Genomic DNA, 19,587 nt, shown 5'->3' on the forward strand with positions numbered 1-19,587 from the left:
ATGTGTCAAAAGGAGCAGGAAGAAACCAGGGACCAAGAATTCAGTAAAAAGAAGCTTGTTGGAAATTGATTTTCTTCTGGCTAGTTGAGTAACCTGAGAAAGTTTTTAAAGGCTGGGAATTTTAAGGACATACACTTCTATAAGGGAAGAAGAGGATGATAATGAAAACAAAATATCTTTGTCACTGAGAGAACAGACATTTTTAGATGAATTGCAGTACAAACTAAATCTTAGAAACTAGGGTCTATAAGGATTCCCAGCTTTAAAAAAAAATAAAGAACATATTTCCAATGTAACAGTTTATCCAATGATTTAATACGGAAAAAAGGAAAATTAATGAAATTAGAATTTCATTTTTTTAAAGATCAAAAAATTTTCTAACTTTTCCTAGACTAATCAAGAAAGCAGACAGAAGACACAAATCATTAAAATCAGAAATGGAAAAGGGAATATCACAAATGACTTCACAGAAATAAAAAGTATTAGATGCAATATTATAAACAACTTATGCCAAAAATTAAGAAAACTTGGATGAAATAGACAAGTTCATAGAAGACAAAATTTAGTAATATTTACTCAAGAAGAAATGTTATACCTGAAGAGGCCTAAGAAATTGAATTAGTAAAATCAAACACAAAACCTTCCCACAATTTAAATTCCAGGCCCAGTTGGCTTCACTGGAAACTTTTATTGAATATTTAAAAACAGCCCTGCACAAATTCTTCTACAAAGAATACTTCTGAATTCATTCTGTTAGATTCATTCAGTGTTATGCTCATACCAAATCCAGACAAAATATCACATAAAAATAATAACGTAGACCAATGTCCCACATGAATGTAGATGTAAAAATTCTCAACAAAATAATAGTAATCTACCTCAAAAACTTATTATACACCATGACCAAGTGAGATTTACTTCAGGAATGCAAAGTAGATTTAACAGCTGGAAAACAGTTAATGTAGTATACCACATTAATAGATTCAAATTGATAGATTCAATGTTAAAAATCATATGGTCATCTTAATAGATACAGATAAAACATTTGACAAAATCCAATATACATTACTGATAAAATTTCACAACAAACTAGGAATATATACTAACTTTATCAACCTAATAAAGGATATCTATTTTTAAAAAAAACCCTATATCTAACATTATGCATAATGGTGAAAAACTGAATACATTTCCCCTAAGATCAGAAAAAATGTATGAATGTCAATATTCACACTTCAACATTAAACTAGAGATTCTGGCCAACAAGACAGGAAAAAAAGAAAAAGAAGGGAAAAGGAGGATATTTGGAGGAGAGAGAGGAGGAGAGTGTGAGCTAGTTAATGGCATTCCAATCAGAAAAAAATTTAAATGTCTTTATTTGCGTATGACATGAAAGAAAATTCTAAACAGCTACTAGACTAATAACTGGGTTCAGCAAGTTCACAGGACACAATGTTAATATTAAAAACTCAATTGTATCTCTATGTAATGTTAATATACAATCAGAATAAAGTTAAGAAAGCAACTGTATTCAAAATAGCATCAAAAAATATAACACACATTTATAACCTTTATATACTACCTAAGGAGGCAAAATACCTGTACTCCAAAAACTGTAAGACGCTGATGAAAGAAGTCGAAGATGACAAACAGGTGGAACGATATACCATGCTCTTGGGTTGGAAGAATCAATATTGTCAAAATGACTACACTACCCAGTGCAATCCCTATCAAATTAACAATGGCATTTTTCACAGAACTAGAACAAACATTTTCTAAATTTGTATGCAGACACAAAAGACCCCAAATAGCCAAAGCAATATTGAGAAAGAAAAACGGAGCTGAAGGAATCAGGCTCTCTAACTTCAGACTATACTACAAGGCAACAGTCATGAAAACAGTATAGTACTGGCACAAAAACAGAAATATAGATCAATGGAACAGGATAGAAAGCCCAGAAACAAACCCTTGCACATATGGTGTATGGTCACCTTATCTTGGACAAAGGAGGCAAGAATATACAATGGAGAAAAGACAGACCCTCCAATAAGTGGTGCTGGGAAAACTGGACAGCTACATGTAAAAGAATGAAATTAGAACACTTCCTAACACCATACACAAAAATAAGTCAAAGACCTAAACATAAAGCCAGACACTATAAAACTCTTAGAGGAAAACATAGGCAGAACACGCCATGACATAAATCACAGCAAGATCCTTTATGACCCACCTCCTAGAGTAATGGAAATAAAATAAAAAATAAACAAATGAGACCTAATGAAACTTAAATCTTTTGCACAGCAAAGCTTTTCTCCCACTCTGTGAGACAACCCACAGAATAGGAGAAAATATTTGCAAATGATGCAACAGACAAAGGAATAATCTCCAAAATTTACAAACAGCTCATGTGGCTCAATATCAGAAAAACAAACGACCCACTGAAAAAATGGGCAGAAGACCTAAAGAGACATTTCTCCAAAGAAGACATACAGATGGCCATGAGACACATGAAAAGATGCTCAACATAGCTAATTATTAGAGAAATGCAAATCAAAATTATGAGATATCACCTCACACCAGTCAGAATGGCCATCATCAAGAAGTCTACAAAAAATAAATGCTGGAGAGGGTGTGGAGAAAAGGGAACCCTTCTACACTGTTGGTGTAAACTGGTGCAGCTACTACAGAGAAAAACATGGTTCAAAAGGATTTTCCTCATATTTGCTTTTTAAAAAATTAAATACCTTTTCACACCTACTAGAATGTCTATAATCAAAAAGAATGGTATTATGTGACAGGGAGGATATAAAGAAACTGGAATCTACTACATTACTGACAGGAATGTAAATGGTACAGCCACTGAAAAACATTTTGGCAGTTTTTAAAAAATATTTATTTATTTATTATTTGGCTGCATTGAGTCTTAGCTGCAGCACGTGGGATCTTCATTGCGGCATGTGGGATCTTTCACTGCAGCATGTGGGCTCTTTGTTGCAGTGCACAGGCTTCTCTCGAGTTGTGGCATGCAGGTTCTAGAGCACACAGGCTCAGTAGGTGAGGTGCGCAGCCTCTCTAGTTGTGGTACGCAGGCTTCAGAGCATGCAGGCTCAGGAGTTGTAGCATGAGAGCTCAGTAGTTGTGGCACATGGGCTTTAGAGTGCTTGGGCTCAGTAGTTGTGGTGCTTGGGCTTAGTTGCTCTGCAGCATGTGGGATCTTAGTTCCCCAACCAGGGATTTAACCTATGTCCCCTTCATTGGAAGGCAGATTCTTAACCACTGGACCACCAGGGAAGTCTCAGGCAGTTTCTTAAGAAGCTAAACTTATGATAAGACCTAACACCTACCTAAAAGAAATGAAAATATGTCCACATAAAGACATACACAAATATACACAGATGTCTATGAAAATAGGTAAATAAAATATGGTATATCCATATAGTTGAATGCTATTCAGCAATAAAACAAAAGGAGACTAAGATATATACCAGAACATGGATGAACCTCAACATCATTACCCTAATTTAAAGAAACCAGACAGAAAATGGTACACAGTATAGGATTCCTTTTAGATGAAATGTACAGAAAAGGCACATCAATAGATAGAAAAAAGATTAGTGATTGCCTAGAGCTGGAGTTAAGAGCTAGAATTGACTATAAATTGGTGTAAGGGTCATAGGGATAAAACGTTCAAAATTTACTAAAAGTCATTAAACTGTAAAGTTAAAATGAGTGAATTTTATGATATATAAATTATATTTTAAGTTGCTTTAAAAATTCCAGTGTTTATCCCATCAAGACAAAGAGAAGTATATGCCATTGAGAACAATATGACAAAAACTCAGATGAGATAGCAATTTACACCTTGAATAAGCATGTAATTGAGTCAGGGACTCTCAAAAGCCAATCACAAAACAGTAACCAGAATTTTCCCCCCAGTAGTCCTCATATTCTGTGTGTAAAGAAGACTCAGAATAGAAAAGGTGAAGTTTTTGAGTAGGAAACTGATGAAGTAGAATATGATTCATGACTCCCTGACATATTTGGAGGGCCTATGTGAGTCATTTGATTACACATCTATGCAATCCATTATGAGTTAAAGACATAGATTTCAGTGATTCAAGGGACCTTTTTTTAAAAAATTAGGGAAAAAAAGCCAAAGTCTGAATCAAGAGAATAATGAATATTGAATGGGTCTGTCATCAATAAATTAAGGTAATTAATTAAGGTAATTAATGTGAAACATTTGGATCCTTTGGGGAGTAGTAGTCTTGTACATCAGAAGAGCTTTGCATTTGAGGAGGACAGAAGTTTATAAGTGAAGTCTCAAGATTAAAAAGTATTGTGAATAATTTTGTAACAACCATTATAACTAAATAAAGCAATACATATTATTCATTCTTTTCTTTGATGTAGTCTTTTCCATCATAACAGAATATTTACTTAAATATTACACAAAATGGAATAGATCATCAAAATAACATTTCCCTGTACTTTCTGTAACAAGTCATTTTGCCCCAAAATTAGAGTAAATTCTACTATACTTTGTAACAAATGAAATTAGAACAAGTTTACGAACCACAAACATTATTCAAGAAAAAACCAGCAACCAAATAAATCAATTTATTAAATAATATTTAGGTGCCTGAGATAAAAGTTGATTTAACTTAAAATAGTCTAATTTCAACCCCCATAATTTTCCACTTAGTGAATATGTAGAAAGACTTACAGACTTTGGGCTTTCTTCATTCACTAAACAAAATGTGAAATCTAAAAATCAGACAAGATCATATTGCAAAAGTTCAACTAAAGTCTTACCTCCATCAGAACAAAGAGTGCTGCAAAGAATAGAAGGGTTGCCCATTCTACTCTGTGTAGAATTATCTCAAAATCATGGATATCAGCTAAAATTAGCAACCAGATGGCACCCAGAATAGCAATCCACCCTGAAAAACAAATAAACTGAGTTATAGATGTAGTTCAATTGTTAAAACACTAATTCTTCATCTTCGGATTGCTTTCTTAAATTGAAGATAATTGATATTCTGCAAGCTGAACATGCTTAAAACGTACAATTTGTATTTTGGGTAATGTATATACCAAAGAAACCAACACAACGAGCAGGATAATGAATATATCCACCACCCCAGCAGTTTACTCATGCCCATGTTCTTTTCTCCCTCTCCCGCCTCCTGTCACCAGACCCCACCCCAGGAAACCATTCATCTCTTTTCTTAAATGTAGTCATATAGTTTTTTTGTTTGTTTGTTTGTTTTTTGTGGTACGCAGGCCTCTCACTCTTGTGGCCTATCCCGTTGCGGAGCACAGGATCCAGACGTGCAGGCTCAGTGGCCATGGCTCACGGGCCTAGCCGCTCCCCGGCATGTGGGATCTTCCTGGACCGGGGCACGAACCCGTGTCCCCTGCATCGGCAGGCGGACTCCCAACCACTGCACCACCAGGGAAGCCCCTAGTATGTATTTTTTATCTGACCGCTTCCATTCAGCACAATTATTTTAAGATTCTTCAGTGTTGGTGTGTGGACCAATAGTCATTCTTCTTTATTGTTTAGTATGTCGTGGTATGGCTATGCCACAATGTACATACTCATTCACCTTGATGGACATTTGCACTGCTTCCAGTGTTTGGCTATTACAAATGAATGTGCTGTGAACTTCCACATAAATTATCTATATGTACATTATGCTTTCAGTTCCCTTGGGTCAATATCTAGGAATGAAATGGTTGGATCATATAATAGGCTAGTATAATGGAATATTTATGTTTTAAGAAACTGTGAGACTGTTTCCCAAAATGGTTGTAACATTTTACAATCCCACCACTAGTATATGAGAATTCCAGTTTCTCCATATTTTCAACACTTAACTTTTTTGATTTTTGACATTACAGTGGGTATGAAATGGTATCTCATTGTGATTTCAAATTGTATTTCTCTAGTGACTAATGATGTTGAGCATCTTTTTGTGTACTTATCTGTCATCCATATATGTTCTTTTGTGAAGTTTTTGTTCAAATAGGCTGAACAAATATTTTTTCTGAGTAGAGCAAATAAAACTCAAAATAAGTAGAATAAAAATGTGCTGGATCAGAAATAAATGAAATAGAAAAATGTTAGAAAAAAGCAATGATACCAAAACTTGGTTCTTTGAGGAGATCAAGAAGATTGATAAAACTTAGCCAATCTAAATAGGACAAAAAGACAAACGGGAAAAATGCTAATATCAAGAATAAGATAAGTGATATTGCTATAGATTATACAGGCATAAAAAGAGTACTAGTTTTCTATAGGTGCCATAACAAATTACTACAAATGTAGTGGCTTGAAATAGCACCTCCTTATTATATCACAGTTTTCATAGGTCAGAAGTATGATGAGCTTGGTTGGGCCTCTAGTTAGAGCTTCAAAACAAAGGCAAAGTGTTGGCAGGCTGCATTCCTTTCTGGAGGCTTCAGGACAAAAACTGTTTCCTTGCTTATTTGGGTTGTAGACATAATTCAATTCAAACTGAGGTCCCCATTTCCTCACTTGCTGACACCCAGGAGTTGTTCTCAGCTTCTAGAGGCCACCCACATTCCCTAGCTCATGATCCCTTTCCTCCATCTTCAAATCCAGCAATGGTGGGTCAAGTCAAGTCACTCTCACAATTCAAATCTCTCCTGTTTCTTCTTCTGTTGCATGTCTCTAACTGACTCTCCTCTTTTCCACTTCCATTTTAAGGGTCTATGTCATTACATTGGGCACACCTGGATAATCCAGGAAAATTTCCCTATTTTAAGGTTTGTAACCTTAATTTTACCTGCAAAGTCCCTTCTATCATGTAACATAACATACACAGGTATTAACATCAGGAATTAGAATGTGGACACCTTTGAGGGACCATGTATAGATTACTTTGGGAAGAACTGGCATTTTAACAATATGCAGTCTTCTTATCTATTAATGTGGTATATGTCTCCATATATTAAGGTCTCCTTTAGTTTTTCCTAAAAATACTTTGTAGAAATCCCAGAATTCATATGGAAATTCAAATGACGTAGAATAGCCAATACAATCTTGAAAAAGAAGGACAAAATTGGAGAACATACATTACCTCACTTCAAGACTTATTTTAAAGTTATGGTCATCAAAACAGTGTAGTATTACATAAATATAGTCAAACTGATCAGTGGAGAGTCCAGAAATACATCCACAAGTTAAAGATCATCTGATTTGCAAGAAAAGTTCAACAATAGTTCAGTGAAGAAACTGTAATTTTTTCCATAAATGGTGCTGAAACAATTGGATATTCAGAAGCAAAAATTTTTTTTACTTTGATCGGTTTATTAAATCATACACAGAAGTTAGTTACATGGACAATAAGCCTAAATGTAAAATTTAAAACTTCTAGAATAAACATAGGCAAAAACTTCTTTGATCTCAGGGGAGTTTTCTTAGATACACTAAAAGCATGTATCCATAAAAGAAAATTTTCATAAATCGGACTTTATCAAAATAATAAATTCCTGCTTTTCAAGTAACTGTTAAGAAAAATCAGACAAGCCATGAAATAGGAGAAAATATCTGTAAATCATCTAGGACTCATATCTAGAATGCATTTTCTGAATTCTCAAAACTCAAAAATGAGTAAACAATCCAATTAAAATGGGGAATATTTTGAACAGACACCTCACCAAAGAAGATAAAAGGATGGCAAACAAGCACATGAAAAGATGCTGAATATCACTAGTCACCAGGGAAATGCAAAGTAAAACCACATGACATTTCACTATGTACCTTAGAATGTATAAAGTCAGAAAGATCAACCAAACTAAGTGTTGATAAGGATATGGAGGAATTGGAAATCTCATACACTGCTGGTAGAATTGTAAGATGGTATAACCACTTTGGGAAACAGTTTGGTAGTTTTCAAAAATGTTATTCATAAATCCACTACATGTACCAACCATTACACTTTTAGGTATTATCCCAAGAAAAATTAAAGTATATGATGATACAAACAATTGAACACAAATATTCACTGCAGTTTTCATTGTCATAGTCAAGTCAAACTATCCAATATTCATCAATAGGTGAATGGGTGTATAAATTGTGGCATAGTCAAACCATAGAATACTACTCAGCAATAAAAAGGATGGACTACTGATGTACACTGCCACATGGATAAATCTCATAACAGTTATGCTGAATGAAAGAAGTCAGACCAAAAAATACTACATATACAATTTTATTTGGTTGTGCTGGGTCTTAGTTGCAGCAGGCAGGCTCCTTAGTTGCAGCTTGTGGGCTCCTGAATTGTGGCTCACCAGCTCCTTAGTTGCAGCATGTGGGTTCCTTAGTTGTGGCATGTGAACTCAGTTGTGGCATGCATGTGGGATCTAGGTCCCTAACCAGGGATTGAATCCAGACCCTCTGCATTGGGAACACAGAGTCTTATCCACTGTGCCACCAGGGAAGTCCCCATATACAATTTTTTATATAAACCTCTAGAAAATGCAAATAGCAGGCTCTGACAAACTACAGCCCATGGGTCAAATCTGGCCTGCTGCCAGTTTTTATAAATAATTTTTATTGCAACACAACACAACCATTCATTTACACATTTTCTATGGCTGCTTTAACACTACAGCAGCAGTGTTGAGTGTTTATAACAGAGTGTATGGCCTACATAGCCTCAAATATTTACTACCTCTAGCCCTTTACAAAAGCTTCCCCACATCTGATCAATAGTGACAGAAATCAAATCAAAGACTGCCTGTGGAGAGAGGTGCTGGGAGACTCAGGAGGGAGGGACTTCAAAGAGGTCTAAAAAAACTTTTGGCATGATGCCTGCTCTGCTCTTCATCAGGGAGAGGGCCCGACACTTCATCTCTAATCATTCTGTGTCTGATGTTAACTCTAAGGCTCACAGAATTTTACTAGAATATTTGCCATCTTTGGGTTCATTGTTAATGTTTCTTGCAAAGTGAACTAAAAGTTCAAAGAATTATGACATCATCAGATTAATGAAACAGGTTGCACAAACTGATTTGTGCTTGCTTGTAACTGTGTATTTAATAGATATTTCTGTGTATGGTTTTCACTAAACCATTACATTTTCAAAAGTTAGAGGTTACTCTTGTCCACCAGAAAGATAGAGGAGTTCTCCAAGGAGAAGCAGAAAACTATTCATTACAAAAAGAAAAGCACTGAGACTTCAATTGTTTACATATTTGAGGGAAAAAATCTCTTGAATAAGAATTATCTGGGTGAATCAAGTATCCTGTCAACCAACAATTCTTGACAATCCTCCACCTTTCATTTAAAATAATATTAAAATTTTATGTGCCGATTCCAATTTTTTATTACCCTTATTTTACCTTTGAGGGCATAAATATAAATTATCTTCTGGAAAACAATAGTTATTGCATATGACCTACAGAATTTGAATATGTATATTCAAATTACCCCTTGTCTACTACTATCCTTCCTAATTTCTGTTTTCCAAAGTGTACCCAGTTCCATACTCTTGAAAGACCAATCTTCTTACACGTCAGAGGATACTCCTATTCATCTCATCATCACTGCATGTCCCTTTAAGCTCTTCTATATGCCACTCTTGGATGCCTGTTATGTGCCAGGTTGTGAGCATAAGGGTTATGGATGGAAATATAAGCAAGATACCATGTGGATTTCAAAAGGCTTACCATCCAGTGGAGAACACACATCTATAGGTAAACAGTTGTACTGGATGTAACAGTGTGTGTACATACAAACAGTTAGGGAGCAGCCAGAGAGAGTAACAATGTGGTGGCTGAAATAAAGTTTCACAAAGAAGGTGATATTCAGGCAATATCTTAGAGGTTGAATATAACTTTCCAGGTAAAGAGGGAAAGGGCATTCAAGACAAAGGTAAAAATACATCCAAGGACAGAGCACTTAAGAAGGAAAATGTCAGTGACATCAGCAAAATGGTGGATAGGCAGTTCTAAGCTCTTATCTTCTATAGAAATATCCCCAAACAAGCAGAAACTATTAAAGCTAAGATTTAGCTTTTGCTATTGTTGTGCCTATTTATTTATTTTTGATTTTTAGCTCCTGACTTTCAAGGAAATCTCTGTAAAAACACTAGCTGAACACACTAAGGAACACAGAATTCAGTGACCATGCATGACAAGAAATATAGCCTATGCAAAAATAGTTTGGGAATGTCACAAAACAAATGGACTACTACAGCCTTCAGCAATTCAAAATAAAAACAGCAAACTCTGGGAAAAGGGCCAAGGAACAATTACCATATTATAATATTCAAATGTCCCATTTTCAACAACACAAGGCACACAAAGAAATAGGCACAGAGGTGGTACCACAGGAGCATGCAGAGGTTTGTCTCCCAGTGAGAGGGCCCTGGTTCCACCAAATCCACACCTCAGCTTAGCACTGGATCTGGGACAGACAGGTCCTGGGAGAAGACTATCACAGACAAAGTCTAGGTCTCAGGCAGCAATGCAGCCACCTCAAATCCTGCAGCCACAGTGCCCTGATCCACCCAGCCCCAGCCTACTCTATACCACAGTCTTGCAATAGATCTGGGATGAACACAATAGGGGAATGGATGGTACCTTGGGCTGTTTCTGAGCAGAACCGTGGCTTCCTACACATGTGGCACATAGATCCTCTGTGACTGCAAGGGCCTTACTTGCTCCAGCAATTACCTCCTTTGGAGCAGGCCATGTACTCAAGGGCAACAGAACCTGATTGAACTGACCCTCAGGGCTTCTACTCCAACACTGGGGAGCAGACCACACCCTGGACAGGGGGGCAACAGGCACAGAGCAGAGAGGAAGTCCCACCTCACATCCTATACAGACTTTATATCCCCCAACACCAACCACACACCCTATCAAGGGAATATTGGCTAGCACACCCTGAGGAAAAACAAAGCTTGCATCCATATCAAAACCAGACCTCCCACCAAAGACATTGGACATAAACAGTCTACACAGGGAAACTCCCACATAAAAACACCCATTCAAGACCAGAGTAGATAACTATTTCTCCTAAATTCATATAAACAGAGAAAGTAAAAAGTCAGAGGAAGTACTTCAAATTGAAGAAGCAAGAGAAATCCCCTGAAAAAATAAATAATGATACAAAGTTCATCAGCCTACCAGGTCCCAAGTTCAAAAAGGTGGTAAGAAAAATGCTAACTGAATTAAGAAATATTTTCAATAGAATGCAGATCACTGTAACAAGGAACTAGAAACTATAAAGATGAACTTGTCAAAAATAGACAATTCAGTTACTGAGATAAAAACCAATCTAGAAACAATGAATAGCAGACTAAATGACACAGAAGAACAAATAAGTGATCTGGAAGATAGAATAATGGCAATCATCCAATCAGAACAGCAGACAGAAAGACAAATTTAAAAAATGAAAGCAACATACAAGATCTATGGGATAATATAAACCATGCCAAGTTATGCATAATAAGAATTCAAGAAGAATGAGAGAGAGAGAAAGGGATTGAATGTAATTGAAGAAATTATGGCTGAAAACTTCCCAAACCTTAAGAAGGAAATGGATATCCAGTTACAAGAAGCACAGAAGGTCCCAAACAAGATGAACCCAAACAGACCCACACCAAGACATATCATAATTAAAATGGCAAAAATTAAAGACAAAAAGAGGATTCTAAGGCAGCAAGAGAAAAACAAAGAGTCAGTTACAAGGGAACCCCTATAAGGTTATCGGTTGATTTCTCTGGAGAAACTTTGTAGGCCAGAAAGGAGTGGCATGACATATTTAAAGTCCTGCCAGGGAAAAACTTGCAACCTAGGATACTCTACCCAGCAACCTTATCATTTAGATTAGAAGAAGAAACTAAGAATTTCTCAGACAAGCAAAAACTAAAAGAACTCATCAATACTAAACCTACCCAAAAAGAAATATTGAAATATCTTCTCTAAATAGAAAAGAAGCAAGAATCCATAGGAAAGGGAAAATTCCATTAGGAAAGGCAAATATATAGTAAGGATTGAAGATCATGTAAATAAGCCAGTAGGTAGATTAGAAAACAATTTAAAAACCATAAAAGGGATTATAACTACAATAAACAGGAAAAGGATAAACATGAAGATGTAAAATAGGACAACAAATACACAAAATGTGGGGAAAAGAGTACAAAAATGTATATCTTTTAGAATATGTTTGAACTTGAAAGATTATAAATTTAAAGCAAGTAGATATAGTTATGGGTACACATACTTGAACTTCATGGTAACCACAAATCAAAAACATATACTGATTTACAAAAACCAAAAAGAAAGAAACTCAAAGATACTACAAAAGAAAAAACACAAAAGGAAAAACAAAATGAAGAAATGAACAAAGAACAACAACAAAAGCAACTGGAAATCAATGATTAAAATGGCAATAAGTACATACCTATCAATAATTGCTTTAAATGTCACTGGACTAAATGTTCCCATCAAAAGACACAGAGGAGCATATTGGATAAAAAAAAGGAAAAAAAAAAGCACTTACAATATGATGCTTTCAAGAGACTCACTTCAGGGTGAAAGACACACACAGACTGAAAGTGAGGAGATGAAAAAGTATATTTCATGCAAAGAAATATATTTCATTACAAGAAAAAAATATAGTTCATTACAAGAAAGCAATATTCATTGGACAAAATAGACTTTAAAACAAAGTTATAACATAAGGCAAATAAGGGCATTATATAATGGTAAAGGGATCAATACAAGAAGAGGATATTACACTCATTAACATACACACCCAATAGAGAAACACCTAAATATACAAAGCAAACACTAACAGACATAAAGGGAAAAACTGTAAATAATGCAATAATATTAGGGGGATTTAACACCCCACTGACAGCAATAGACAATCATCCAGACAGAAAATCCATAAGGCAACAGAGGCCCTAAATGACACAATAGAACACATGGACTTAATTGATATCTACAGGACACTACATGCAGAATACATATACTTTTCAAGCACACATGGAATGTTCTCTAAGACAGACCATGTACTAGGTCACAATACAAGCCTCAACAAATTGAAGAGGATGAAAATTATTTCAAGTTCTTTCCTAACCACAGTGGTATGAAACTAGAAATCAACTACAGAAAGAAAAACAGGAAAAGAAGGAACACATGGAGACTAAATAACATGCTACTAAGGATAGAAAAAACACTGGGTCAATGATGAAATCAAAGGAGAAATAAGAAAATAACAAGACAAATGAAAATGAAAACACACTTTACAAAATCTATGGGATGTAGCAAAAGCAGTTCTAAGAGGAAAGTTCATAATGATACAGGCCTTCCCCAAGAAACAAGAAAAGTCTCAAATAAACAACCTAACCTACCACCTAAAAGAAGAACAAACAAAACCCAAAGTAAGCAGGAGGAAATAATAAAGATCAAAGAGGAAATAAAATAGAGATCATAAAAACAATAAAATAGATCAATAAAACCAAGAGCTGGTTTTTGAAAAGAGGAAAAATATTGACAAATCTATAGCCAGGCTCACCAAGAAGAAAAGAGAGAGGACAAAAATAAACAAAATGGGGGGACGAGGGGAAGATGGCATAAGAGTAAGATGTGGAGATCACATTCCACCCCACAGATACACCAGAAAAACATCTACACATGGAACAACTCCTACAGAACACCTGCTGAACGCAGGCAGAAGACCTCGGACCTCCCAAAAGGCAAGAAAGACCCCATATACCTGGGTAGGGAAAAGAAAAAACAGAGACAAAAGAATAGGGACGGGACCTGCACCAGTGGGAGGGAGCTGTGAAGGAGGAAGGGTTTCCACACACTAGGAAGCCTGTTCACGGGCGGAGACTGTGGGTGGCGGAGGGGGAAAGCTTCAGAGCCGCGGAGGAGAGCACAGCAACAGGGGTGCAGAGAGCAAAGCGGAGAGATCCCCGCACAGAGGATCGGTGCCGACTGGCACTCACCAGCCCGAGAGGCTTGTCTGCTCACCCACTGGGGCAGGCAGGGCTGAGAGCTGAGGCTCGGGCGTCGGTCACAGCGCAGGGAGAGGACTGGGGTTGGCGGCGTGAACACATCTTGCAGGCGATTAGTGCACCATGGCTAGCTGGGAGGGAGTCTAGGGAAAAGTCTGGACCTGCCGAAGAGGCAAGAAAGTTTTCTTCCCTCCTTGTTTCCTGGTGTGCGAGGAGAGGGGATTCAGAGCACTGCTTAAAGGAGCTCCAGAGACAGGCGCGAGCCACGGCTAAAAGAGCGGACCCCACAGACGGGCATGAGACGCTAAGGCTGCTGCTGCCACCACCAAGAAGCCTGTGTGCGAGTGGCCCCCCCTTGCCACAACTAGAGAAAGTCCTTGCACAGAAACGAAGACCCAACACAGCAAAAATAAATAAAGTACTAAACTCCTACTCCCAAAAAAAAAAAAAAAAGAAGCCTGTGTGCAAGCACAGGTCACCATCCAAACCCCCCTTCCAAGGGAGCCTGTGCAGCCCGTCACTGCCAGGGTCCCGGGATCCAGGGACAACTTCCCCGGGAGAACGAACAGTGCGCCTCAGGCTGCTGCAACATCATGCCGGCTTCTGCGGCTGCAGGCTCACCCTGCACTCCGTACCCCTCCCTCCCCCCAGCCTGAGTGAGCCAGATTCCCCGAAGCAGCTGCTCCTTTAAACCCGTCCTGTCTGAGCGAAGAACAGACGCCCTCCAATGACCTACAAGCAGAGGCGGGGCCAAATCCAAAGCTGAGCCCTGGGAGCTGTGAGAACAAAGAAGAGAAAGGGAAATCTCTCCCAGCAGCTTCAGAAGCAGCGGACTAAAGCTCCACAATCAACTTGATGTACCCTGCTCCTGTGGAATACATGAATAGACAACGAATCATCCCAAATTGAGGAGGAGGACTTTGAGAGCAAGATTTATTATTTTTTCCCCTTTTCCTCTTTTTGTGAGTGCATATGTGTATGCTTTTGTGTGAGATTTTGTCTGTATAGCTTTGCTTCCACCATTTGTCCAAAGGTTCTATCAGTCCATTTTTTTTCTTGAAAAAAAATTTTTTTCTAAATAAAAATTCTTTATTTTAATTATTTTATTTTATCTTACTTTATTTTATTTTACCTTCTTTCTTCTTTTCCTTCCTTCCCTCCTTCCTCCCTCCCTCCCTCCCTTCTTTCTTTCTTTCTTTCCTCCTTTCTTTCTTTCTTTCCTCCTTTCTTTTTTTGTTTCTTTGTTTCTTTCTTTCTTTCTAATTTTTCTCACTTTTATTCTGAGCCGTGTGGATGAAAGGATCTTGGTGCTGCAGCCAGGAGTCAGTTGTGCCTCTGAGGTGGGAGAGCCAACTTCAGGACACTGGTCCACAAGAGACCTCCCAGCTCCACATAATATCAAACGGCAAAACTCTCCCACAGATCTCCATCTCAACACCAGCACCCAGCTTCACTCAATGACCAGCAAGCTACAGTGCTAGACACCCTATGCCAAACAACTAGCAAGACAGGAACACAAACCCACCCATTAGCAGAGAGGCTGCCAAAAATCGTAATAAGTCCACAGACACCCCAAAACACACCACCAGACGTGGATCTGCCCACCAGAAAGACAAGATCCAGCCTCATCCACCAGAGCACAGGCACTAGTCCCCTCAATCAGGAAGCCTACACAGCCCACTGAACCAACCTTAGCCACTGGGGACAGACACCAAAAACAACAGGAACTATGAACCTGCAGCCTGCAAAAAGGAGACCCCAAACACAGTAAGATAAGAAAATGAGAAGACAGAAAAACACACAGCAGATGAAGGAGCAAGACAAAAACCTTACCAGACCAAACTAATGAAGAGGAAATAGGCAGTCTACCTGAAAAAGAATTCAAAATAATGATAGTAAAGATGATTCAAAATTTGGAAATAGAATGGACAAAATGGAAGAAACATTTAACAAGGACCTAGAAGAAATAATGATGAAACAAGCAACGATGAAAAACATAATAAATGAAATCAAAAATCCTCTAGAAGGAATAAATAGCAGAATGACTGAGGCAGAAGAAAGGATAAAGTGACCTGGAAGATAAAAGAGAGGAAATAACTAAAGCAGAGCAGAAAAAAGAATGAAAAGAATTGAGGACAGTCTCAGAGACCTCTGGGACAACATTAAATGCACCAGCATTCGAATTATAAGGGTCCCAGAAGAAGAAGAAAAGAAAAAAGGATTGAGAAAATATTTGAAGAGATTATAGCTGAAAATTTCCCTACCACGGGAAAGGAAATAGTCAATTGAGTCCAGGAAGTGCAGAGAGTCGCATACAGGATAAATCCAAGGAGAAACACAGCAAGACACATATTAATCAAACTATCAAAAATTAAATACAAAGAAAAAGTATTAAAATCAGCAAGGGAAAAGCAACAAATAACATACAAGGGAATCCCCATAAGGTTAACAAAGATTACTCTATGCAACAAGGATCTCATTCAGATTCGACGGAGAAATTAAAACCTTTACAGACAAGCAAAAGCTAAGGGAATTCACTGCCACCAAACCAGCTTTACAACAAATGCCAAAGGAACTTCTCTGGGCAGGAAACACAAGATAAGGAAAAGACCTACAATAACGAAACCCAAAACAATTAAGAAAATGGTATTAGGAACATACATATCGAAAATTACCTTAAATGTAAATAGATTAAATGTTCAAACCAAAAGACATACACTAGCTGAATGGATACAAAAACAAGACCTGTATATATGCTGTCTACAAGAGACCCACTTCAGACCTAGGGACACCTACAGACTGAAAGTGAGGTGATGGAAAAAGATATTCCATGCAAATGAAAATCAGAAGAAAGCTGGAGTAGCAATTCTCATATCAGACAGAATAGACTTTAAAATAAAGACTACTACAAGACACTTAGAAGGACACTACATAATGATCAAGGCAGCAATCCAAGAAGATATAACAATTGTAAACATTTATGAACTCAACATAGGAGAACCTCGATACATAAGGCAAATGCAAAAAGCCATAAAAGGGGAAATTGACAGTAAAACAATCATATAGGGGACTTTAACACCTTACTTTCACCAATGGAGAGATCACCCAAAATGAAAATAAATAAGGAAACACAATCTATAAATGACACATTAAACAACATGGACTTAATTGATATTTATAGGATATTTCATCCAAAAACAACAGAATACACTTTCTTCTCAAGTGCTCATGGAACATTCTGCAGGATAGATCATATCTTGGGTAACAAATCAAGCCTTGGTAAAGTTAAGAAAGTTGAAATCATATCAATTATCTTTTCCAACTACAATGCTATAAGACTAGATGTCAATTACAGGAAAAATCTGTTAAAAATACAAATACATGGAGGCTAAACAATACACTAATAAATAACCAAGAGATCACTGAAGAAATCAAAGAAGAAATCAAAAAATACCTAGGAACAAAAGACAATGAAAACACAATGAGCAAAACCTATGGGATGCAGCAAAACCAATTCTAACAGGGAAGTTGATAGCAATGCAATCCTATCTCAAGAAACAAGAAAAATCTCAAATAAACCACCTAACCTTACACCTAAAGCAATTAGAGAAAGAAGAACAAAAAACCCCAAAGTTAGCAGAAGGAAAGAAATCATAAAGGTCAGATCAGAAATACATGAAAAACAAATGGAGAATATGATAGCAGAGATCAATAGAAGTATAAGCTGGTTCTTTGAGAAGATAAACAAAATTGATAAACCACTAGCCAGACTCATCAAGAAAAAAATGGAGAAGACTCAAATCAATAGAATTGGAAATGAAAAAAAAACAACTGACACTGCAGAAATACAAAGGATCATGAAAGATTACTACAAGCAACTTTATGCCAATAAAATGGACAACCTGGAAGAAATGGACAAATTCTTAGAAAAGCACAACCTTCCAAGACTGAACCACGAAGAAATAGAAAATATAAACAGACCAACCACAAGCAGTGAAATTGAAACTGTGAGTAAAAATCTTCCAACAAACAAAAGCCCAGGACCAGATGGCTTTAGAGCCCTATGCTATCAAATATTTAGAGAAGAGCTAACAACTATACTTCTCAAACTCTTCCAAAATAAAACAGAGGGAGGAACACTCCCAAACTCATTCTATGAGGCCATCATCACCCTGATAACAAAACCAGACAAAGATGTCACAAAAAAAGAAAATTACAGGCCAATATCACTGATGAACATAGATGCAAAAATCCTCAACAAAATACTAGTGAACAGAATCCAACAGCACATTAAAAGGATCATACACCATGATCAAGTGGGGTTTATCCTAGGAATGCAGGATTCTTCAATATATGCAAATAAATTAATGTGATACACCATATTAACAAATTGAAGAATAAAAACCATATGATAATCTCAGTAGATGCAGAAAAAGCATTCAACAAAATTTAACACCCATTTATGATAAAAACCCTCCAGAAAGTAGGCATAGAGGGAACTTACGTCAATATATTAAAGGCCTATATGACACACCCACAGCCAACATCATTCTCAATGGAGAAAAACCGAAATAATTTCCTCTAAGATCAGGAACAAGACAAGGCTGCCCACTCTCACCACTTTTATTCAACATAGTTTTGGAAGTTTTAGCCACAGCAATCAGAGAAGAAAAAGAAATAAAAGGAAGCCAAATTAGAAAAGAAGGAGTAAAACTGTCACTGTTTGCAGATGACATGATACTACACATACAGAATCCTAAAGATGCTACCAGAAAACTACTAGAGCTAATCAATGAATTTGGTACAGTAGCAGGATACAAAATTAATGCACAGAAATCTCTGGCATTCTTATACACTAATGATGAAAAATCTGAAAGGGAAATTAAGGAAACACTTCCATTTAACACTGCAACAAAAAGAATAAAATACCTAGGAATAAACCTACTTAAGGAGACAAAACACCTGTATGCAGAAGACTGTAAGACACTGGTATAAGAAATTAAATATGATACAAACAGATGGAGAGATATATCATGTTCTTGGATAGGAAGAATCAACATTGTGAAAATGACTATACTACCAAAGCAATCTACAGATTCAATGCCATCCCTATCAAACTACCAAGAGCATTTTCCACAGAACTAGAACAAAAAATTTTACAGTTTGCATGGAAACACCAAAGACCCCAAATATCAAAAGCAATCTTGAGAAAGAAAAATGGATCTGGAGGAATCAGGCTCCTGGACTTCAGACTATACTGCAAAGCTACAGCAATCAAGACAGTATGGTACTGGCACAAAAACAGAAAGATAGATCAATGGAACAGGATAGAAAGTCCAGAGATAAACCCACGCACATATGGTCACCTTATCTTTGATAAAGGAGGCAAGAGTATACAATGGAGAAAAAACAGCCTCTTCAGTAATTGGTGCTGGGAAAACTGGACAGCTACATGTAAAACAATGAAATTAGAACACTCCATAACACCATACACAAAAAAACTCACAATGGAGAAAAGACCTACATGTAAGTCCAGACACTATAAATCTCTTACAGGAAAACATAGGCAGAGCACTCT

At 37.0% G+C, this 19,587-nt stretch overlaps 1 protein-coding gene across 4 annotated transcripts in view; it reads right to left on the reverse strand.

Annotated features, from left to right (window-relative positions):
- Positions 1–19,587, reverse strand: part of OCA2 (OCA2 melanosomal transmembrane protein) — a 229,999-nt gene that overhangs the window by 50,320 nt on the left and 160,092 nt on the right. For all 4 annotated transcript variants that reach the window (XM_024747301.1, XM_024747303.1, XM_024747302.1 and 1 more), the window contains exon 19: positions 4,816–4,943. In XM_024747301.1, the coding sequence (XP_024603069.1) occupies positions 4,816–4,943 (128 nt within the window). The remainder of the gene's footprint in view (positions 1–4,815; positions 4,944–19,587) is intronic.

Source organism: Neophocaena asiaeorientalis, unplaced genomic scaffold (assembly GCF_003031525.2).
Source record: "Neophocaena asiaeorientalis asiaeorientalis breed wild unplaced genomic scaffold, Neophocaena_asiaeorientalis_V1.1 scaffold236, whole genome shotgun sequence".
NCBI lineage: Eukaryota > Metazoa > Chordata > Mammalia > Artiodactyla > Phocoenidae > Neophocaena > Neophocaena asiaeorientalis.